General features: G+C 49.3%; 1 protein-coding gene across 1 annotated transcript; it reads left to right on the forward strand.

Moving 5' to 3' along the window:
- The first annotated feature begins 1,894 nt into the window (after nt 1-1,894).
- LOC120684907 lies at nt 1,895-4,627 on the forward strand. The gene is made up of 2 exons (XM_039966771.1): nt 1,895-2,483; nt 4,494-4,627. Exons 1-2 carry the CDS (start codon nt 1,895-1,897, stop codon nt 4,625-4,627), a joined length of 723 nt encoding a protein of 240 aa, XP_039822705.1.
- The last annotated feature ends 19,060 nt before the right edge of the window (nt 4,628-23,687 follow it).

Here is a 23,687-nt window from a genome sequence, read left to right on the forward strand (position 1 = left end):
CAGGTCGACTCCGGTCGGCCGGGCCACTCTGCCGGTCACCTTCGGCACCCACGACAACTACCACACCGAGTACGTCAACTTCGACGTCGCCGAGTTCGAGACCTCCTACCACGCCATCCTGGGAAGACCCTCCCTCGCCAAGTTCATGGCGATCCCCAACCACACGTATCTTCTCCTGAAGATGCCAGCTCCAAAGGGGTCCTCTCGGCCTACGGAGATCTGCAGACCTCCTACGCGTGTGAGGCCAAGAACATCAAACTCTCTGACACCCTGGAACGATCCAGGAACTCGGTTCTTGTTGCCCAGGCAGCAAAGAACCTTCCGGCGGATCAGCAGCAGATCCCCGCCAAGGAGTCGACTTCCGAGTCGCAGCTCGCGCCAGCCGTGACGACCAAAACCATCATCCTTCGGGACGACGAACCGCACAAGACCGCCGTGATCGGGGCCAGCCTCGACTCGGCGTAGGAAGGCGCGCTCACCGCCTTCCTCCGGGAGAATTGGGACATCTTCGCATGGAAGCCATCTGACATGCCCGGAGTCCCAAGGGAGGAGGCTGAGCACTCCTTAGATCTCGACAAGAAGGCAAAGCCTGTCAAGCAACGGCTCCGTCGCTTCAGGCAGGATCGAAAGGAGGCTATTAGGGTAGAAGTAACCCGGCTCCTCGCCGCCGGTTTCATCAGAGAAGTCGCACCCCCAGATTGGCTGGCAAACCCAGTCGTTGTAAAAAAGAAAAATGGTGAATGGAGAATGTGTGTTGACTATACCGACCTCAACAAACACTGCCATAAGGACCCCTTTCCTCTGCCACGCATCGATCAGGTCGTTGACTCGACGACCGGGTGCATTCTCCTTTCTTTTCTTGACTATTATTTAGGGTACCACCAGATTGCCCTCAAGGAATCGGATCAAGAGAAGACATCCTTCATCACCCCCATCGGGGCCTACTGCTACAACACCATGATGTTCGGCCTCAAGAATGCCGGCGCCACATACCAGAAGGCCATTCAGAGATGCCTCCAGGGGCAGATCGGGCGCAACGCCGAGGCCTATGTCGATGATGTCGTAACGTAATGATCAGTTCATTATGGACCTCTCCGAGACATTTGAAAATCTCAGGAAATTCAAATGGAAGCTCAACCCGACCAAGTGTGTGTTTGGTGTCTCGTCCGGAAAACTACTCGGCTTCATAGTCAGTAGCCGAGGCATCGAAGCTAACCCCACCAAGGTCAACACCATTAGGTTCATGAAGCATCCCAGGAGCAAAAAGGACCTGATGAAGCTCACAGGGTGCATGGCTGCCTTGAGTAGGTTCATAAGCCGACTCGACTACAGAGGCCTACCCTTCTTCAAACTTCTCCGGAAGTCCGACAAGTTCGAGTGGAACGACGATGCTTCCAAAGCATTCTAGGAGCTCAAGGACTTCCTCACCTCGCCGCCCGTCCTGACAGCACCAGAAGACGGGGAAGTCCTCCTCCTGTACATTGCCGCCACTACCAATGTGGTGAGTACCGTCCTGGTCATCGAGCGCGATGAGCCGGGTTCCATCTACAAGGTGCAGCGACCCGTCTACTTCATCAGTGAAGTACTCGGCGAGTCCAAGGCACGCTACCCTCAAGTTCAGAAGCTGCTGTACGCCATCCTCATCATGTCAAGAAAGCTCCGGCGCTACTTCCAGGCCCACAAGATCAAGGTGGCCTCATCGTATCCACTCGGCGACATCCTGCACAATAAGGATGCCAACGACCGAGTCATCAAATGGTCAGTAGAACTCGGCGCATTCTCGATTGAATTCACGCCGCGTTCCACCATCAAGTCTCAGGCGTTGGCCGACTTCAATGCTGAGTGGACCGAGATCCAAGATCCTCCACCCGACACCAGATTCGAGCACTAGATCATGTACTTCGACGGCGCCCTCAACCGCGATGGAGCCGGCGCTGGAGTCCTCTTCATCTCCCCGAAAGGCGAACAACTCAAATATGTCCTCCAGCTACTTTTCAAGGCTACCAACAGTGCTGCTGAGTACGAAGCTCTCATCCACGGTCTTCGGATCGCTGTCACGCTCGACATCAAGCATCTGTTGGCTTATGGTGACTCCAAAGTCGTTATACAACAAGTTAACAAGGACTGGGAGTGCACCAAGGAGAAAATGGACGCTTACTGCAGGGAAACCAGGAAGCTCGAAGCCAAGTTTTACAGTTTGGAGTTCCACCACGTCCCTTGGGACGACAATGTGGCGGCTGATGTTCTATCCAAGCTTGGATCCAAGTGGTCCATCATACCACCCGGCGTGTTCATTGAAGCACTCAACAGCCCTACGGTCAAGATGGAAGAGGAGCCTCCTACAAAGCCCGACTTGGTCCCGGCCATAGGGCAGCAGGTCCTAACCCTCGACACCGACTGGCGCTCCCCAATCATCGACTTCGTCAAGAACAACAAAAGCTATCCAAAGGGAAAGGAGCATGAGAAGCTTGCTCGCCATTCAAGCAACTACGTCATCATAGGAACCGAGTTGTTCAGACACTCGGCTTCCTCAAGAACCTTGTGCAAATGCATTACATAGGATGAAGGAGTCTGATTCCTTAGCGATATCCACTCGGGTATCTGCGGTAACCATGCAGGTGCCTCTTCCCTCGTGGGGAAAGCCTTTCGATCAGGCTTCTACTAGCCTTCGGCCCTAGCTGACGCCCGAGATATCGTCAGGCGAAGTCTCGGGTGCCAGTTCTTCTCCAAGCAGTAGCACGTCCCGGCTCAGGCCCTACGGACTATACCGCCTTCCTGGCCATTCGCCTATTGGGGACTCGACTCGGTGAACCCCTAAAGACGGCCGTCGGCGGATACAACCATATATTCGTGGCGATCGACAAGTTCACAAAATAGATCGAAGTCAAGCCAGTGACAGCCACTACAACAGCCAAGGCAGCCGAGTTCATCGAGGAGATATCACACCGATTCGGGGTGCCTAACTGTTGGCGCCTACCAACGTCACCAGCGATGACGCCCGCAGACGCTAATTTGGGGTGGCAGTATTTCATGAACCACGAATGAATCCGCAAGCGCATGGAATACCGCTGTAGAATTTTACCCAGGAGTATACCAGGGTGTCATTTATATTTCCGCAGGGAAGGCGGTGAGTGAGAGAATATATAGATTAGTGGGTGAACTCTATCTAGATTGGATATTCTCATGCATAAACAGGGGTAAGATAATAACATGGTAGGAGGTAGTGTGACACACACACAAACTACCCTCTCGGATAAATAAATAAAAGAAAGATAAAAAATGCTTTAGGCTGGAAGCAAGGTAAAAGTCAGAGCTCGAGTCAGCTGTGCTAGGCTAGCTATATCTACACTTTCTCATTGGTTAGCTCATCAGAGATTAAACTACACAACAGGGAGGAGCCCGTACACCCTGGCGACTTTATGTACCTCCTACCCCCCATACCGAACGTGGAGGATTACTAAAAGGCTCGGACAGGGCTGTCACCACGTGCCGGCTACCTCTACAAACCGTGGATATAGTTGACATCCAGCAACACTTAACTAATCTAGACACCATGTCTACACTAGTAAGGGATACTCTAGTGTCCCGCGCGGAGCCCCCACCCTCCGGATGGACAGACATCACACTAGAACAATCATAAGAATACTGGAGCAGTTGATAGAGTTCTAAGAACAAAAGACTAAACATCTCCAGCACAGGGCGATCATACAATGCAAGCATAGGATGATAACACAACCATATCAAGAAGCATATACTCGATAACTCAGAATATACTTCAAGTAAATATCGGTAACCATTGTCTAATTCTATTACAAACGACTGAATATTACAAGAAAGAACTAGAGATGAACCCATACCAGACTCTCGAGCAACACCGGTGACTCGATGACTCCTAGACTTCTCCTAAACTCCAGTAAGCCTAAAGACTATGCAAGAAGGAACTTGAGAGGTGAGTGAAGTGAGATGTGTGTGTGTCCTCATTCTCTACCCCCTCCCTTGTATTTGTACGAGGGAGCCACCGGCCGCAGCACCCCAAACCGACCTAAAGGAGCAACAGGGAGGCGCCACATGGCAAAGTTGAGGCGGTGGGGCCCATGGGCCTGGTTGGCCGACCTATAGGTCGGCTGGCCTGCCTTGGCCGGCAACCGCCCCCAACTGCTGGGGGTTGGGCTTGTCTGGGCCTCCTTGTCTGATCGACGCTGGGGATGGACTGTCTTGACTTGTTTTGCTTCGGTTCTTGGGCTACACTTGGTCCATTTGAGCCTGAATCGGTACTCTGATATTTTCTGTGACTTTCTGCTGGGCCAAAGTGTGCTTGCAACTTGCATATTAGCTCAAAAACACAACTTGCATATTCTAGAAGGTAAAGTGTTGTTTAAGGACTTTATTGGATAAGGATGCGTGTAAGAAATGTAAACTCTTATGATTTTCTGATCAAGTTGACGCCTGGAAATGATTGTTGGTGAGCTTCAACACTAACTGGATCATCACAGATCTGGGTACTTCATTCACGGGCTTCGAGTTTTGGGACTACTGCCAAGAAAGCTGCATCGACGTCTACTACTCCTCCGTGGCGCACCCCAGGTGCAATGGCCAAGTTGAAAGGGCCAACGGCTTGATCCTCTAGGGCGCAAAGCCAGAATTTTCGATCAGATCGAAAAGTATGGTGCAAAGTGGCTCCAAGAACTACCAAGAGTAGTTTGGGGACTCCGCACATAGAGAAGCCGGGCCACCGGTTATTCGCCATTCTTCATGGTGCATGGTTCTGAAGCAGTCTTGCCATCGGACATAGCTTTTGGTGCTCCGCACATCCAGAACTATGACGAAAACGAGGCCGAAGCGACTCGATGCACCGACATCGACTTGGCAGAGGAGCACCACCTGACGGCCACCACTCAGCATGCGAGATATGAGCAGCAGCTCCGGCGCTATCATGATCGCAATGTCCATGAGCGCGACTTCAACGTCGGCGACCTGGTTTTGCGACGAATCCAGTCGACCACCGGCGCTCACAAGTTGTCTTCCCCATTGGAAGGCCCCTTTGTAGTCAATGGGATAGTGGTTCCCGGAACCTACCACCTACAAAGGCCAGATGGTACAGACGTGGGCAACCCATGGAATATCGAGCACCTATGCCACTTCTATCCGTAGAAGCGAAGAAAATGCAAAGCTATGTACCCATCCACCCATTCAATAAAATTTGTTGCATTTACATGTCGCATTCTACTTATTTTTGTTCTTCACCGAGTCATTTTCAACACGCTCGGGGGCTGCGTCTCGGCCTCCCAGTCAGCCCCCACTCGGAGTCCGACCAGTCGGACAGGAACAACCCGGTTCGCCTTTACTGAACACAGCCGAGTACATCCAGGAACCACTCTGTGTCACCCTAACTAACCACGCACATTGATGATCTACTCTCAAGCGCTATCAAAAGGGCTCAGAGATCGTTTTCCACCTACTCGGCAAATTCAGTAAAGAACTCGGACTGCGGGCATAATTTAACATCAAATAAAATTAAAACATTATTTACATAAATATTGTTTTTTGCTGGTCCACTCTGACCAACTGTCCATGCAGCAAAATAAACAAAAGAAATCCATGGAGACCGGCAGCCTACAGCTCGACCACGATGCGCTCGGCGATCTCCAGGATAGCAGTGTGGTTGGCCTCCCACTCTGCGTCAGAGTAGTCTTCGGGGACGCCGTCTCCCACTAGATCTAGATCCGCTTCCGAGAGGTGGGTCTTCACCAGACCCAGGGTATGCTGCATGGCATCCTTCGCAGCTCCCCTGATGAAGGCCTCTAGTCGGCTGCGGGATGCCTCCAGCCTCTCAGACAGGCTCTCGGCTGCCGCCACACCCTCAGGCTCGAACACCCCAAGCGGTGCCTCCAGTGGCCTGCTTAGGCGATCTAGTGTCGCTCGGCCCTGTGCTGCCTGTTTCTCCGCTTCTGCAAAAAGTACCCGGCTGGGTCAGCCCAAGCCAAAGAAAATGACAGAAAGCACATAGCAGTATGATTTCCGGATCGTACCACGTCGAGCCTGCTGCTCCAGGCGACGCTTCTCCTCGGTGGTGGCCTCACGTGCCTCAGCCACATCCCGGAGCTTCTGCAGCTCCTCCTTGGCCTTGGTGCAATCTCCAGCTCTAAACAAAAGCAAGTCAGAGACAAAATAGTGTGAAAAGGACTCGGCAGACACCGAACCGAATCCTTACCGCGCTTCTCCTTGCGTAGAGAATCCTCGGCCTTCACCTTGTCGGCCTCCAACTGGCGGTTCCGCGCCTCCAGCTCGGCCACCTTGGCCTCTAGCCCCACCACCCGACTGATGGCGGTGCTCCCCTCGGCCAGCTCCTGGGCGGCCTGCTCCGATAGCTCCACCAGAGCCTGAAGAATAACTACGCATTACAAGACAACGTCTACAAGAACAAGTCGGCTTCACAAACGGAGAGGGGCAGGAGACTCACCTCGACCAGTCCCTGGGCGAGCTTGGCGGACACCACGAGCTTGCCAGAGACCGTGCCATCTCCCTCCTCGTCCTCGTCCTCCTCGGCCTCCTCCTTGGCCGGCGGGGTCCTAACCCCCTCGGGGGCCTCGGCCCGGGTCCTTTCTGCATTGATGGCCGGGACCTCGCAGGCCTCGACCTCAATGTCCGTCGCCCCTTCGTCACGGGGCAGATCTTGCATCACCACGTTGTAAGGATCACCGGGGTGTCCGACCCTAGAGGGGGAGGGGGTGAATAGGGTCACTAATCGCTTTTTAACCTAGGGCTCAAACTATTTGCATAAGATAAACCTAACACGTCCTATACATGCTAGTTATGACTAAGGTTTATCTATGCTACTCTCTACTTACCCCTAAAAGACTTGCAACCTAGCCAAACCTAATCAAACTAACTAGGAAAGTAAAGGTACGCAAGATAGAGTAAATGCGGAAACGTAAAGCGGTAAGTAAAGAGGTAAGTGCAAGAGGGATGCAAACTCCCGAGTAGACACGGTCATGTAACGTGGTTCGGCACAAACGCCTACGTCCACGGGACACCGAGGCTCTTCCGATCACCGTCTTGCACTTCACCACCAAGGCGATGCCGGCAAGCAAAGGCAAGTGCCCCTAAGACACCGAGTCTCGTGCACCGCCACCGTCTCTCTCGGTCACCCGGCCGTAATCCACTACGGAGCTTCTCCACCAAGGAGGGGGCCTCCTCTTCCCCCGCACAAAGTGTCGTTGCCACTCCACACCAAGACGGAGGGTCACACGACGGATCACAAGTTGCTTGCCGCAGCAAGACTTCTCTCAAGGGAGCTCTCGCAAGAACTAATCCCTATTACAAGCACTAAGCACTCTCACAAGTGTGCTTAAGCCTATATGATGTACAATGAAGCTCTATAGTGGTTGGAGATGTTCTTGGGTGTGTGTGGGATGTCCAGCAACTCCAGCAAACTTCAAATGGCCGGGGTGAGGCGTATATATAGGCCACCAAGTCTTGTAGCCCTTGCTCCAATGGTCAGCTGAAATTCTGCGTATCACCGGAAGAACCGATGCCTCTGGCAGGGGTAGCGTCGGTTCATCCGGTCACTCATAAACCGAAGTAGCCATTGAGCTTCTGACAGCTGACGTAGTGATCACCGGTTGAACCGATGCTTTGTACCGATGCATCACCGGTTCATCCGGTGCTTAAGAATCTTCTCCTGGGCGCTGACGTCATTGCACCGATGCCATACTCCGATGCACCGTTGGTTAAATAGGTAATGAAGAACCTTCTCCTGGGCACTTGACATCGTCTCTGGAACAAAGGACGCCCAATGCACCGATGCCCTTTTCTTGGACCGTCGGTTCAACCGGTGCCTATTGGCTGACTTGGCTTCGATTTCCTCCTGCACCAAACTTCATAGCGCCGGTTCTTCCGACAAGCGTCGGATGCACCGATGCTTAGGCATCGGTTCTTCCGGTGCTCTTGATCCGATGCTTTGGGCCTTGCTACGCCTATCTTCTCTTCCTCTTTGTCATCACTTGAACCTAAAAGCCTGAGAATGGTCATCTTAACAATCATATTAGTCCAAGTGTTGTGTTGTCATTTGATCATCAAAATCACTTGAAATGGCATAAATGGTGCCATGTTCCTTACACACGTCATGGAGAGGAGGGGAGACCCTGTTCCTGGCCTCCTCCTGCTGCTGCTTCTTCGCCTCCTCGCGGCGGCGCAGCTCTTCGTCGGACTCGCCCGCGGCGAGGTCAGCATTGCGGCATCACTGGAGCCGCCCTCGTTGGACGACTCCTCCGCCTTCCTCTTGGCGCCGCTAAGCGACGCCCTCCTACACTAACAACAAGGGCGCTCAGCACAGCTCTAGAAAGTAAAAATTAAGCAAGAACAAGGATCAAGATTCAAGAACTTACCTGCCGCTGTGACACAGCGGGAACTTCAGCTTCAGCGGCGTTGCCAGCGGAGCCCCAGAGACGACACGCAGGGGCATCACATCCCCATGTAGCTCACCCAGCATCTAGGCCGCCACCTTCTCAGCTTGGGGGCCGGCCGATGCCGACCCCACCTCAGCAGTGGCCGGGGGCGCCGATGTCCCCCGGACCTTGCTCATCCCCGTCCGGGTCGAGCTCCTCAGCATCTATTGCGCCACCGGCAACCCCACCTTCGACAGCGGGATCTTCTTGACGGCGCGACGCATCTTCCTCCTCAGGGTGGCCGATAGTGGCGGCCCCGAGGTTCCGGTGATCTCCACCTTCGGCTCACTCCCCACGGAGGAGTCGGAGGAGAACTCGGCCTCCTCCTCCACTGGCTGGCACAGCTCGACGGGGGCGGCGGCATCCTTCCCAGGGTCCCCCTCAGGCAGAGGAGCGGGGGACCAGTACTCCAAGACCTTAGCCTGCAGAAGATCCAAGTTGTGTTAACACCCAATGGGTGCGCTAGGAAAAACAGAGCAAAAACAGATGAAACAACTCGGAATGCACAAAACAACTAGGAAGATTCAAGAAAACTTACGGCATCGGTCGGCCACTTCAGGCAGTGGGCTTTTGGGCAGCCCTTGTCCCGGATCTGCCCCACCATGATGCGGGCGACCCGGTTTGTGATCTCCTCCCGGGGGACCTTCCGATCCTGCCCCCGGGTTGGGTCCCGATGACCCCAGTACTCAAAGGCCGGGTGGACCCTCTCCTAGATCTACTGCGTGAGCCATCTGCAGAAGGATATGGCCACCGTGGCCCCCGTCAAACCTTGCGCTGACAAGTCGGTGATCTCCTTGAGGAGGCGCTCCACCTGCGCCATCTCCTCGGTGGTCGGCGGCTCCTCGCAGCACGCCATATACTCCAGCGCGCGGCCAGTGCATGCCGGGAGCCACCACGAGCCATTCCCGCGCCCACCCCTTGTTGGTGTCGCGGAGCTCGAAGTTGGGGTAGACGCTCCACTGGCGCAGCGAGAAGGCGGCCCCACCCACAACATACCGGCGAATGTTGGACGGGTGCCCCTTGAAGCGGTATAGAGCCCGTCATAGATTGAAATGGGGGGGCGATCCCCAAGTACCCCTCGCAGAGGTGTATGAAGATGGCGATCTGAGAAATGGAGTTGGGCTTGAGATGAGTTACCTCGAGCCTGTAGAAATGAAGAAGCCCGCGGAAAAAGGCCCCCGCGGGCAGCGCGAAGCCCTTCTCATAGAAGGACTTGAACACGACCGTCTGGTTTGTGTCCTCCGACGGGAATTCCTCTCCGTAGCAGCACCGCCACCCAGAGATCTGCTTCTCCAGGAGGATGCCGCACTTCACCATGTCCTGGATGTCGCTCTCTTGAAGCGAGCACTTCTGCCAGGACGATGACGGTGGCGAAGCCTCTCCGGAGCTCCTCGAGGTCGAAGACGGAGACGCGGCGGGTGAGGCGGCCATGGCGATGGTGGCGAAGCTCAGGCGAGGGGAGGAAATCGCGAGGAAGATGAAAGCCGAGAGCTCTGAAAACTCCTCGGGTTAACTAAGGTGGTGGAAAGTTCTGGAGCGCTCGGGAACAGGGTGGCCGCTCCGTGCCGCCTCCCTTGTTTAAATATTGGAGGCCCCACAACGGGCAGGGTCCAAAATCAACGGCCGGATTAGATCAGGCCAGCGATCTCACGGTGGATGAAGCGGGATAAATAGTAACTTTCTTTTTACCGTTGCCTCTGATGACCCCGCTACTTTGTCAGCCGCGACAGATTCGCACAGAGAAGTAACGGTTCGATTTTCACCTTAATGCGAATATGGTCCGAATATTCCTGGGAACGACCTGGCGTGTCTCCGTGACCCAGCCAAGGCCTCAGGGCCCGGACGCCGTGACTACTCGGCACGTCTCCGTGACTCCGCCAGCGACCCTGCTCGGGGGCTAGGCACCACTTACGACCCGGCGTGTCTCTGAGACCCAGCTAGGGCCTCAGGGCCCGGACGCCATGACTACTCGACGCATCTCCATGACTCCGCGAGCGACCCTACTTGGGGGCTGGGCGCCACTTACGACCCGGCTTGTCTCTGAGACCCAGCTAGGGCCTAAGGGCCCGGATGCCATGACTACTCGGCGTGTCTTCGTGACTCTGCCAGCGACCCTGCTCGGGGGATGGGCACCACTTACGACACGACGTGTCTCCATGACCCAGCTAGGGCCTCAGGACCCGGACGCCGTGACTACTCGGCGCATCTCCGTGACTCCGCCAGCAACCCTGCTCGGGGGCTGGGTGCCACCTACAACCCGGCGTGTCTCTGTGACCCAGCCAGGGCCTCAAGGCCTGGACGCCGTGACTACCCGGTGGATATCCGTGACTCTGCTAGCGACCCTGCTCGGGTGCTCGGCGCCACCTACGACTCGGCGTGTCTCTGTGATTCAACCAGGGCCTCAGGGCCGGACGCCGCGACTACACGGTGAGTCTCCGTGACTCAGCTAAGGCCTCAGGGCCCAGATGTTTGAACTACTCAGAAAGTCTTAGTGACTTTGCCCAGGGCTTTAGGGTCGGGGTAACCGAGTTGGGTTCGGTCACCGTGGCAATCTCAAGGTGGCTAAAGGCTGATGACCTCAGGGGATCAGTGTAACAAGAATATTGGCTAGATGCTCAAGCATTCGGACAAACAAGAGTTAAAGATCATTTCTTTGACCCTCGAAAAGCTTCTCCGAAACCTTCCGAGGCTCGGGGGCTACACCCAACGGGTGCGCCCAGGGGTGCATCCCGTTCTGGATCTACAACAACGACAGATAATCATCATGAGCACCGAAGGACTTTGTTCGGTACGGCAAATTCGACTCGACCCTCCGGTGCTCGGGGGCTTGACGGAGGTAGATCTATATACCTCCCTGCCGAGTGGGGTCCCCGAACCCGGGAGACTACCCTGCTCGATGACTTGGCTACGACTACTCAGCGTGCAGGACTCGGCTGTGCGTAGATGGGATCCCCAGTGGATTAGGATGAGAGGTTCCAGCTAGAAGCCCGGATATCTAGGGATCTTAACCGACCTCCTTCCTTGTAAAACAATCCGAGCATATCATTCCTTGTACCCCTACGGCTCCTAGTCTATATAAAGCAGACGTAGGCTGACCCATAGAGAGACCCCTTCTTTTCGCAGCATTCCACAAACACTAATACAACCTCGAACACAGGACGTAGGGTATTACGCACATCGCAGCCTGAACATGTCTAAGTCCCTGCGTCTTCGTGTTACCATCGAGCTCTTGGTCCTGAGATCCCCATCCTGAAACTCTACAGCCGGGTACACCCCTGGTGGACTGGCCGGAATAGCAATCCGACATGTAGTTACATTTCATCTTACAGACCAAACTTGATTTGAGGAGATCTACATATTTTAAAAATTCGAGGGAACCAACATTTCCAGAATTCACCGATTGCCTAGATCATGATCCTTAGGACTGGGTTTTAAATTTTTTGATTACAATTTCTTTCAAATGTTTCTTTGCTGAAGATTTAAGAATGAATGCAGATCCTAATCGTCCTCACCAAAGAAAATAATCGCCAAGTAGCCTTGGTCTTGCGCAGTTAGTTAGCTGTGGCATACATAATACATCTCTCTCTATATAACTACTCGATATAGCTAACTAGCCTAAGATTCGGTTTCGAGTTAGCGTACTTGTAGAAAATTGATAGTATATAAAATGAACCTTCCGTGCCAGCACTCACGAAAGCATTCCCAAATATTACCGATCACTATAAAACCGGCATCCATACAATTACCGCCGTATGGACAACGTTAAGCATACGTCATCGAAACAACGTATTGACCGAGTACCGTCTTTGACGGGGAATTGAATTCCAATTTCGAACTATTACTCCCCATATAATCAACCGAGGTTGGTATATGGGCAGCAGCTCAAGTAGGTCACTGCTTGAGCTCCAGCGTTCGGCTCGCATCACCGACGGGAAGGTCAGACTCCCTCAGCTGACTGAGCAAGCATACCTCCGTGGCGACGATGTAGTTGCAAAATTAAATTGCGGAATTTAAATACTAGAATGTAATGTGCTGGAAGTTAGCCATGCAATATAAGCCACCTAATTATAGCCATAAGATCCCCTAGGGCTTTATGTTCTAGACTTGTCCGTGGAGATCCTAGACTTTTCAAAAACTTAAGTAGTTTTGAAGTCAATTTTTAGTTTGTTGTTTAGAAAACGGCGGTTGCCATCTCTGGTAGGCTGTCAGCGAGCTTTGATACCTGCTGTGGCGGAACCACCCAAAAGATTGGGCCCGGGTGCACTGATCTTCGTTGCTAGGCAAGTTTGACCCAAATCGGCACGCACGGTAGTTCCTCGAGTGAAGCTTCGATAAAAGCCACGCTCTTACAAGATCGCACAAACAACACTCACACGAAGGTGAGCCCAGAGATTACAACACAGAACATTTCATACAACATCAGAGTTTGCAAAGGAAAGTAAATTTATTACAAACCATGTTCTGAGTAGCGAAGTACTAAGAGTTCCAAACTCAAGGGCCATCCCACTTGATAGAAGTCTCATTATTCAATTCTCATTATTTCAGCGGAAGAAGTAAAATGACATCTAGCGAAACATGTGACGCATCAATAAAGCCCATACGAAAAGCGTCACTCAGTGGGAGGGTGGTCAGCACCAGCTGAAGGGCCATCCCACTCGATAGACCAGCCCGGAGGCAAAGTACACGACCAAGTCAGACTCGCAATCATATCTTCGAAGTTAGTACCTGAAAAACAGTGCCACAAGCAAGGCTGAGTATACTAATACTCAGCAAGACTTAACCGTCACCGGATATACCATAGTCCGATAACTAGACATGCAAGGCTCTTTGGTTGGTGGGGTTTGTTTTTCCAAAAATGGCACTAAGAGTTGATCCTTATTTACAAATTTTGACTTTTCCATATTCTAGTTGATTTAACCATTCTAAGTTTGCATCTAACTCTACACAAACATGGTAGAGCAACCATTTAATCAACCAGCAGTATTATCATCATCATGTTCCACTTGTTACTCTATGTGACCGAAAATGTTAAGCAATCTCATGCCGTGAGAGGCGGACGATTCCGAATCGAATTTCAACCTGGCCAGTGGAACCTAACACACATGCATGGGGATCTACTTCGCTTTCGCCCACGCTACTTTTCCCCTTTCTTTCCAGTTCGTGGATCCAGGACACCCTCCCTGACTACAGAGTCCGACCACTCTGCACCTGTACTTCCGGACAAAAATAACACCTACTTCTACCAAGAGGGTGGTAGTCGTTCCACTCGCTGATCCAATCAGGTACTTAAGCTTACCGATTACCATATTTCTCGGCATGTGGCTAGTACTTTCAAATGCTTAACGAAATGAGCCACACACCGCGACCTTAACCATTTTTGACTACACCAGTGGGGTATCACAACTACAAAACCCCGCCCGTTGTCCTTATATTTGAGCTAAAGGTAAAGTCAGTCAATTCCTATATGCTCGCGAGAGGCAGGAAACCACTTGACTTCTACCGTTTTTAATTAGTGGGGCAACTAGTCGATAAAAAGAACCGGATATCAAACATAGGTACCTAGGAGTCATGCATCTAAGGTTTTTGATCAACACCTAGAAAACATAAATGCGCAAATAAATTATTATAACACATATGAATAGTTAGATGAATAATAACGCTGAAAATAATGGGTTATGCACCGAGGCTTGCCTTCTTGGGCACTGTCAAACTGAGAGTCCTCTGGGGCTTGGCCCAGGTCTTGGTTTATGTTAGCACAATTAAGATTAACCTCCGACGCAGCAAGAGAGTCCGCAGGGATCAGTTCGTACTCACCGTCGGCGAGATTAACCGCGTCTATATGCAATGCAAGATTTTCATGGTTACAATAGGATAAATGATTTCTTTCCTTCACGATAAAGTTGTAGTCCAACAAAAAGTTAACTTAATGATGATCTTTGTGAGTTCATTTATTGGGCAGTCATTTATGGAGTAGTCATTATAATTAACCATCTTCTTGAAAGAGTGTGTGGGGTGGTTAGTTTCCTGATTTTAAACATAAGCATAAGTTCCTAATTTCATAGCAGAAAATATACGCATGATCTGATGATGAAAAATTTATGTTGAGCAGATTAGACAGTCTAGTATTTACTGTAACAATTTGAGACCTTAACAGTAAGGCATTTAATCATGAAAAATCATGTAACCAGATTAACCTAGAGACTTCATGAATTTGCATAGGTTGTTAGGCATGGCTTCTGGAGCTAAAATTTTTACAGTAACATCTAGATAGGATATACTCAGTACTGTAAATTGTCCAGATTTTATCTACTCAAGCAACAGGAGTTCTAAAATTAACAAAACTATCAAGTTACCAAAAAAGATAATTTCCAGAGAGTTATACAAGGATTATGGATCTTAAATTTTTACCAGAACCTAGATATGTTCTAGCCATGTTCCAGAAAAATTATCAAGCATTATTTCTTCAAGATTAATTATTTATGCATTTAACTTTGAATGAAATTACATATTAATTCGAGATTAAATATGACCAGTGCTACATGTGAAATTATTATCACAGGAAGTATTTATTCTAACTAAGAACATGCCCAAAAATCATGACCCGATATGAACTATTTCTCCCAGAGCAAAAATAACAAACCTAGGCATGATATAACAAGCGTGATTTATAACTGAATCAATACTCAGTAAATATAGCTCAACCTTTGCAGGCATGATTCTAGAACTAAAACAAGGCTCCAGAAATAAATATAGATTTTTCTAAGTACAAGAACTATGTACCATGAATTTTGTTGGTAAAACAAGCATTAAACATCATATATAGCAAACTAGATCAAACATTTCTCAAACTTATGGATTAGCAAGATTACATTTACTAGTTGATCCAAGAAAAATTTCAGAGCCAGAGCATGTTCAACTTTTTCAGCATTAAAACATGGAGTTCACAACAGATGTAAGAATCTTTGTCATTTAAGCAAGTTAGGGGATTCAAACAGGTCTCATCTTTTTACCATAAGCCTATTACATTACCAGGATTAACATACCCAAAAATCAAGTTCATCCAGTGAACAAAACTACCAGAACATACATTAGGTGTTTATTCTATTCTTTTTTGTAGATTAAAATGTGCATGGATTATGTAGATTTACATGTAACAAAACTTGTAGATTTCAATGTAAGGGTTCCAAAACAATTTAGTTTGCATTTTTACAATTTTTCTGTGATTTATTACGCATTTTTTAAGTTCACTGCTAAACTCAGAGAAACTTGCACTCAACCCCTTAAACGAAAAAGAAAAATTACAACCGGGTCCTTCACCGGCCTTCTCCACAGCCGCACCTTGCTGGTGGTGTTCTGCTAGGCAGGGCTTACCGGTGCTGTGACTGGGAGGCACGCTCGGCAGAGGAGTTCAAGAGCTACCTACCAATGCCGACGTTCGGGGCTGGGGTGGTCGGAATCGAGGTCGTCGGCGTGGATGGCTGCGGTGGTGTTCGGGTCATTGGCGTTGTGGTTGAAGAAGGGCTCGGGGTAGTCAAACATCAAGCGTATGAGCACCGCGAGAGCATGAGGAAGCTGTTGGGGTAGCTGTCGTGATCGATTGCTGCCGGAATCGGCCGGTCCACGGCGAGCCTTGAGCTCACTGGCGGCGGCGCGATTGGGCGGCGGAGCTTGGGTGGCTTCGGGTGGGGTTCTGGGCATGTGTGAGCTCCACTGGGACTAGGAGAGGCTGCTGGTGAGGTCGGATGGGGAATGTGGGTCGGGGATGGCCTGTCCGTGTGACCTCGAGCTCGCCGGCGATGGCGGATGGTGGAGGAAGGGGAAATCGAGAGGGTCGTGTGACGGCGGGGGTTTTGGTCCTATTTATAGGCTGGAGGGCTTCGAGGCGAAGCAAAACGGGGCCTGGGGGAGGTCGAACAGAGCCAGGAGCACTCAGCGGCAAGGTAGGGGCTGGAGGAGGCGGCGATGCGCATGGCAGGCGGCGTGGCAAGCGCCCAAGTGTCCAGGGACACGTGTGTGCGCGAGGAGAAGCCAAGGGGCCATCCAGGTGTCCCTGACGGGCCCTCCTGGGTCCCGTTGGCCGCGGACGCGCCGTGGACGAGGTCCACCGGCGTATGGGCGGGCGGCAGCGAAACAGAGAGGGAGATGGAGATGGGGACCAGTTTGTGATTTCCAAGAAGTTTAGGGACCATTCTATAAACTACAATTAGCTCTATCTTCCTGGGCTCAAATGAAAAAGTATTGAATACCAAACTTGTGTAACTTTTCAAGTTCTACAACTTTTGTTTTAGGCAAATTTTCATTTGAAGTCCACATTTTGAACTATTTTAAAATTCCAAACTTGCATTAAAGGGCTTTGATTTTTATTTGATTTTTGATGGGATTTGCCTGAAAGTTGAATTCAGCACATGTCATTTAAGGTACCAACAACAACCCAAACTTATTTTTGTGCATATTTTTATATAGGATTTGGGTATGTTTTTAACATGTTTGTTCTCATATTCCATGCTTCAAATGTGTAGTTAGAATTTTATTTGACCTTTTATTTATGAATTTAATTTTTAAAACCCTTCTATAATTTATATGAATTAAATGAATTGGCTTTTAGTACACAGACACCAGAGGTGTCACAGTCCCATTTGTATAATTGCCATTCGCTAACCATCCCTCTCGTTCCACGAGAAGGTGCTCGTAGGCATAGATCTTCTGGTTTACCTGGCAGGATGACAAGAAGCAGGACCAGAAGGGAAGCAGAATCGACACCACCGCCTCAGCAGCCACATCACTGTTGGTATTTCTTAACGTTCATAGATAAGATCCGCAATCGCATGGAAAATACCGTTGTAGCACTTCACCTGGAGAGTATTCAGGGTATCATATTTTCTCAGGAAACGGAGGTGTAACGGTCTTCTAACTAGTATACCCGGAGAAATATAGAGAAGGGTGGCCTTTAGGTAGTGTGGTTATCTAAGAGATGCGGTACTTAAGAGAGATAAACTAGCTCTCACTTGCTTACTTCGGGTACCGGTCTGACCTAGGTACTGTTAGGGACCTCCGGCTTGTGGCTCTATGCCGTACTCAGACAGGGGGGAGTGCACTAACCACGAAGCAGCTTCGTAGCAGACGGACATGGCTGCCACCACCTGCCGTTTACCCCGCAATACTGTGGAGCACGAGGCAGACAAAGGTAATCTAGGGCCTAAACACCATGCTTATGCCTTCGACTACTACTCTAGTGTTGATCAGGGTCACTCGTCTTTATCAGGGGCCCTCTACCAGAGCATCCATCACAAGAACGGACGATGAACCCGTAAGCAAATGGTAACAAAAGCTTAACTCAGATAAGAGCTCACCATGTAGATGAAAACCCGGATACTTACTCGAAAGAGAGTCATATCCGTCGAGGTACAAGCAGAGGGAAGCCGACAACTCCGGCCCTCCTCCCTAACTTCTCCTCGCACACTCCCTAGCCTAATCTTACAACGGGAGCCCCTCTACATCTCTCCTCTAGTGGGGTGTGGGAGTGGAATGGATGAGAGAATGGTGAATGGTGGAATGCCCCTTAGAGGTGTGAGGGGGGCTCCTTTTATAGCCCAAGGAGGTCGGTTCCCATGGGAATCAAACATGGAAACACTAGGAACCGTCTTTGGGAGGATAAGAGCGACCTTCCCGCCAAAGCTTGGGCCAATTGGCGCCAATGTGGGGCCGGGCGACCCCGGGGTTCGGCCAGTCCCCGGTCCCACCTCTCGCGCCGCCTTTTGTCCTGGACACTGCTAGGTGGGCCCCCATCTTATATATGTCGGTGCCGGGGCTTTGTAGGTCGGTTTTCTCTGTCAAATGGGCCCATCTTGTGAGTGTGACGCAGGATGAAGTCTTTTGTGTGTTTCTATTGTGTCTTGTGCTTGTTTTCTCCTTATTCCGCATATGGGTGCCTGCAAACCAAGAATCACCAAAAATGTATCAAGGATATGGGGCTATGCAAAAAGAAAATAAAAGATGCATATCCAAAGAAGGTATGCCACATGCTTCGGCATGTCAAAAAGAAAGAAAGAAAAGATGCATACCCAAAGAAGGTATGCCACATGCTTAGGAATGTCAAAAAAAAAAGAAAGAAAAGAAAAGATAGCCCCTTATCCAAAAAGAAAGGAAAAGAGAGATGGTCCATACAAAGGAGTTCATACACCATGCACCAAAAATATCCACGCACTTGCACATCTTGATCAAGATTTATGACTTGTTTCTCCTTTGGATTCGGTCTTTGACTTAGCAAAATATGAAAAGCAGGTATGCCTTCAATCCTCCATACCTACAGCTCCACAAAAATAACCATTAGAGATAGGTTGAGGAAGAAAGGCACAATAAAAAGCCTTGGTGAGGAATTATGCACATTGAGCGATCTTAGAGATCATTCGAGGAACTTTATAAATTTCTTTTGAAAAACTTTACAAAACCTCCGGATTGACGGTTGAACTAAAGAGAAAGAAATATGAGCACTCTATGATACCGTTCTAACTCTCAACCGCCAAAGATGAGGTGAAGCTATAAGCTCCACAGGAGTAAGGTAAGAGGTAAGAACAAAGGCCAACTTATTCAAAATCAAGGTAAGAAGCATTTGGTTGTGCCTAAGTATGAGTTGGGAATTCAACATCATAGCAACTCCTGATCAACAACAAGCGCCTTGTTTTGCTCGGGACGAGCAAAAGGCTAGCTTGGGGGTGTGTTGACGGTCGTTAAGTGCGAAATATGACCGTCAACTATACTCATAAAAGAAGGAAAACCATACATCTTACTCGCATATTTGTATCACTAACCTAGCTCCACAGTTGTTTTCGAAGATTTATGTTTTCAGGAGCACAAGTCCGGAATAAGAAGTAAACATGAAGAATACGCAGACAAAGTTGCAAAAGATCGCGTCCTGCGTAACACATGCAAAAGAGGCCCACCTGACAGACCAAACCGACCAAATGGACCCCGGCACCGACGTACCATCATCAGGGCCCACCAGGCAGACATACGAAGAAAGGCGGTGGCCAGGGGCACCAAAGGGGGGTCGGGCGAACCAAGGGTTCGGCCGAACTTGCCCTGGCTCCCGTCCAGGTGCACTTTGGCGGGAAAATCACTCTGATCCTCCTGAAGTCGGTGGCTGATGTTTCCATGTATAAAGATGACGGGAACCAACCTCCACAAGCTATATAAGGGGCCTCTCATACCACTCACCACACACACCACTTGAAGGCCTCTCTCTCACACTCCCTTGTGACTTGTACTCCTTAGGGTAGTGGAGCTAAGTAGAACTTCATCTTCTTTAGCGAATCCAGTCGTCCTCGGGGTCGGCGAGCAATCCTCGGCCTCTGGTATGGCTTTGTATTCCGACTTTCGTTATGCTATTCATATTGAGTTCGTTCTTGGTTATCTTGCTATGTTCTTAGCATGTTTAGCCTTGATCTGTGTTTTATCGAGTTATACTAGTTGCTTGCTTAGACCAGATGATCTGGGTAAGGATATCGGTTCGTTGTGCTTTTGGGCTTACCTTAGCATCTTACCTGTCCATCCGAAGGGTGGGGACACGGGGGTGCTATAGGAATATGGGGTAGCAAAAATAAAAATTTTCTACCGCATAAACTAGGATTACTGCAGTTATAGATCATGGGATTACCACTAGACGCGCGGTTGAGGAACTTCTGTAGCGCGTCGGTGTAGTGCAGATGGAAGCCGGCAGTGTAGTTACGTGAACCACCTCACGGACGGATCGTCCTTGTGCAGCAAGCGCAGCACCTCCACGAATTCCACACATACGGGAAGAAGCTTCGCTCTGCGGATTACTAGATCCGCAAGAACGAACTATGGCTTGATGCGCGGGAGGAGGAGCAGTAGAGAGAGGGAGGAGGGAGCCAACTGAGGGGCGGCTATGGCTGCACTAGATGGGGCGCACCGCCCTCCTCCCCTCCTTTTATAGCCCTGGTGGGCGCCCCTAGATGGGCCCTAGTGGGCCCCACCTTGGGCGCCCCCTTCAGGTGGGCTGCTCTAAGCCCCCACCAAAAGTCCAACCCTATGGGCCTCTCAAGGCCCATTAGTGCATCAAATATCAGTCTAATTTGGATCTCATCCTCATTAGGCTTCTGGCCCTTAAGTGTGTGACCCATTGGGCTCACGCGTGAATAGACATGGCCCAGTACTCCTACTGGTCAATAGTTGTTAGCGGTCTCTAGCAAGACGTGTCAACTCCTAAGCACGCGCGAATCATATCTGTTGAGCCGTCACAATCTTATACATGTTGTTCCCTTTGCCTCACGATATTTGGTCTAGCTTGAAGCCGACCACTCTTTCTCGATCCTGTGATTCGGAATCCTTGGTTAACTCTTAACCCTAGCATGGCGCATTTCTTGATCCGAACTCGAGGGGCCCAGAGATATCTCTCTCTTGTAGAGAGGGGCAAATCCCATCTTGACCGAATATGTCTCACAACATGTTTCTTGACAGACCCGAAAGCCACCTTTATAACTATCCTATTACGGTGCAGCGTTTGATGGCTCCTAAGTAAGTCGGTTCATATCTTGAGTACATACGACGATCTCAGGTCTTAGGACACAGCGTACATATTGTGTAATGAGAAGTCATCATCTCGTGTTGGGTCAGTTCAATCTCATGTCTCACATGAGCCCACATTATTAGTTTGACATCCCCATGTCCATGACTTGTGAAACATAGTGAATCAACTAATACATGTGCTAGTCTAATATTCATGTGTGTCCTCACATGAACTCCGTTTAGGAACACTTTAGAATATTCATACAAGTAAAGAGTTTCACAAATAATTCACATAAGCATTAATCAATACAAGTTGTCATCCATGAATATTCAAGGAACACTTTATTAATCATGAATACAAGGAAATATGAATACCTCTAGGGCATATTTACAACAGTCTCCCACTTGCACTAGAGTCAATCTAGAATGTTTCTAATACCCATTGCTCTTGTGTGCCTCTCATGCTTGGACTGTGGAAGGGGTTTTATCAACGGATCTGAAATGTTCAGGTCCATGTGTATTTTGCATATCTTGATTTCACCATGATCGATGAACTCTCAAATGAGATGAAATCGCCGCATAACGTGTTTTCTCTTCTGGTGATTCCTTGGCTCCTTGGCATGTGCAATAGCTCCACTGTTGTCACAGTAGAGATCCAGCGGGCTAGAGGCATTAGGGAACACACCAAGCTCAATAAGGAACTTCCTTATCCAAACACCTTCCTTCACAGCTTCCGAAGCTGCGATGTACTCAGTTTCTGTTGTAGAATCGGCCACCGTTTCCTGCTTGGAACTCTTCCAGCTAACCGCACCACCATTTACTTTGAACACGAAACCGGACTGAGACTTTGAATCGTCTTTGTCGGTTTGGAAGCTAGCATCAGTGTAACCAGTTACAACAAGCTCCTCACCTCCATAGACTAGAAACACATTCTTAGTTCTCCTCAAGTACTTGAGGATGTTTTTCACAGCTGTCTAGTGACTCTCACCTGGATCTGACTGGTACCTGCTCGTAACACTTAGAGCATAAGAAACATCTGGACGTGTACTTATCATTGCATACATGATAGATCCAATTGCTAAGGCATATGGAACTTTGCTCATGCGCTCTTGCTCATCAGTCGTCGTAGGACACTGAGTCTTGCTAAGATGTATGCCATGTGACATAGGCAAGAACCCTTTCTTTGCCTCTTCCATGTTGAACCGCTTCAACACTTTGTCAATGTAAGTATCTTGGCTTAATCCTATAAGCCTCTTTGATCTATCTCTATAGATCTTGATGCCCAGTATGTATGCTGCTTCTCCTAAATCCTTCATCGAAAAACTATTTTTCAGTGAAGTATTTACAGACTCAAGCATAGGAATATTATTTCCAATAAGCAGTATGTCATCTACATACAGGATTAGAAATGCAACAGAGCTCCCACTTTCCTTCTTGTAAACACAAGCTTCTTCTTCGTTTTTAATGAAGCCAAACCCTTTGACTACTACATCAAAACGAATATTCCAACTCCGATATGCTTGCTTTAATCCATAAATGGATTTTTGAAGCTTGCATATCTTTCCAGCATTGGTTGGATCAACAAAACCCTCGGGCTGCATCATATAGACGTCCTCGGTCAGATTTCCATTAAGGAAAGCTGTTTTGACATCCATCTGCCATATTTCATAATCAAAATATGCAGCAATAGCTAGAATAATCTAAACAGATTTAAGCATCGCTACGGGCAAGAAAGTCTCGTCGTAGTCAACTCCTTGAACTTGTCGAAAACCTTTTGCGACAAGTCGAGCTTTTATAGATGTGAACATTTCCGTCCATATCTTTGTTTATCTTATAGATCCATTTGCACTCTATGGTTCTCATAGCATCAGGCAGGTCTATCAAGTTCCAAACTTGATTTTCCTTCATGTATTCTATTTCAGATTTCATGGCATCTTGCCATGACTCGGAGTCAGGGTCTGCCGTCGCCTCTGCATATGTCACAGGCTCATCATTGTCTAACAATAATAATTCCCGCACTGCTCGGAGCCTTGCTGACTTTCGTGGTTGTGGAGGTGCTTCTGTTGCCATAGGCATCTCAACTTTTTCAGCTACATTAGCGTCACTTGTAGAGTCTTGTCCTATTGGCTCATCTCGAACTTCTTCGAGTTGCACCGTTCTTCCACTTTTCTCTCCTTTGAGAAACTCTTTCTCTAGGAAAACTCTGTTCTGAGCGACAAACACTCTGCCCTAAGATCGATTATAGAAGTAATACCCTAAGGTCTCCTTTGGGTATCCCACGAATATGCACTTATCCGATTTGGGTGCAAGGTTGTCAGACTGGGGTCGTTTGACAAATGTTTCACAACCCCAAATTTTTAGAAAAGACAAACTGGGAGTCTTGCCAGTCCATATCTCATATGGTGTCTTGTCTACTGATTTTGACAGCACCCTGTTTAGTGTGAAAGCTACTGTTTCTAGAGCGTAACCCCAAAATGACAATGGTAAGTCCGATTGGCTCATCATTGATCGAACCATGTTCAACAGAGTTCGATTACATCGCTCGGAAACCCCGTTCCTTTGAGGCATTCGAGGCGGCGTAAGTTGTGGAACAATTCCGCAACTCTTCAAATGATCGCTAAATTTGTGACTCAGATATTCGCCCCCACGATCAGATCGCAAGGCTTTAATCTTCTTGCCACACTGATTTTCAACTTCATTCTAAAATTCCTTGAA

This window comes from Panicum virgatum, chromosome 8N (assembly GCF_016808335.1).
Source record: "Panicum virgatum strain AP13 chromosome 8N, P.virgatum_v5, whole genome shotgun sequence".
NCBI classification, from domain to species: domain Eukaryota; kingdom Viridiplantae; phylum Streptophyta; class Magnoliopsida; order Poales; family Poaceae; genus Panicum; species Panicum virgatum.

Bases quoted from the DNA above. Each gene is read 5' to 3' on its own strand.
- LOC120684907 (XM_039966771.1), top strand. From the start codon at position 1,895: ATGTACTTCGACGGCGCCCTCAACCGCGATGGAGCCGGCGCTGGAGTC. The intron at 2,484-4,493 runs GCAACTACGTCA...GGATCATCACAG, and splicing joins GAAGCTTGCTCGCCATTCAA to ATCTGGGTACTTCATTCACG.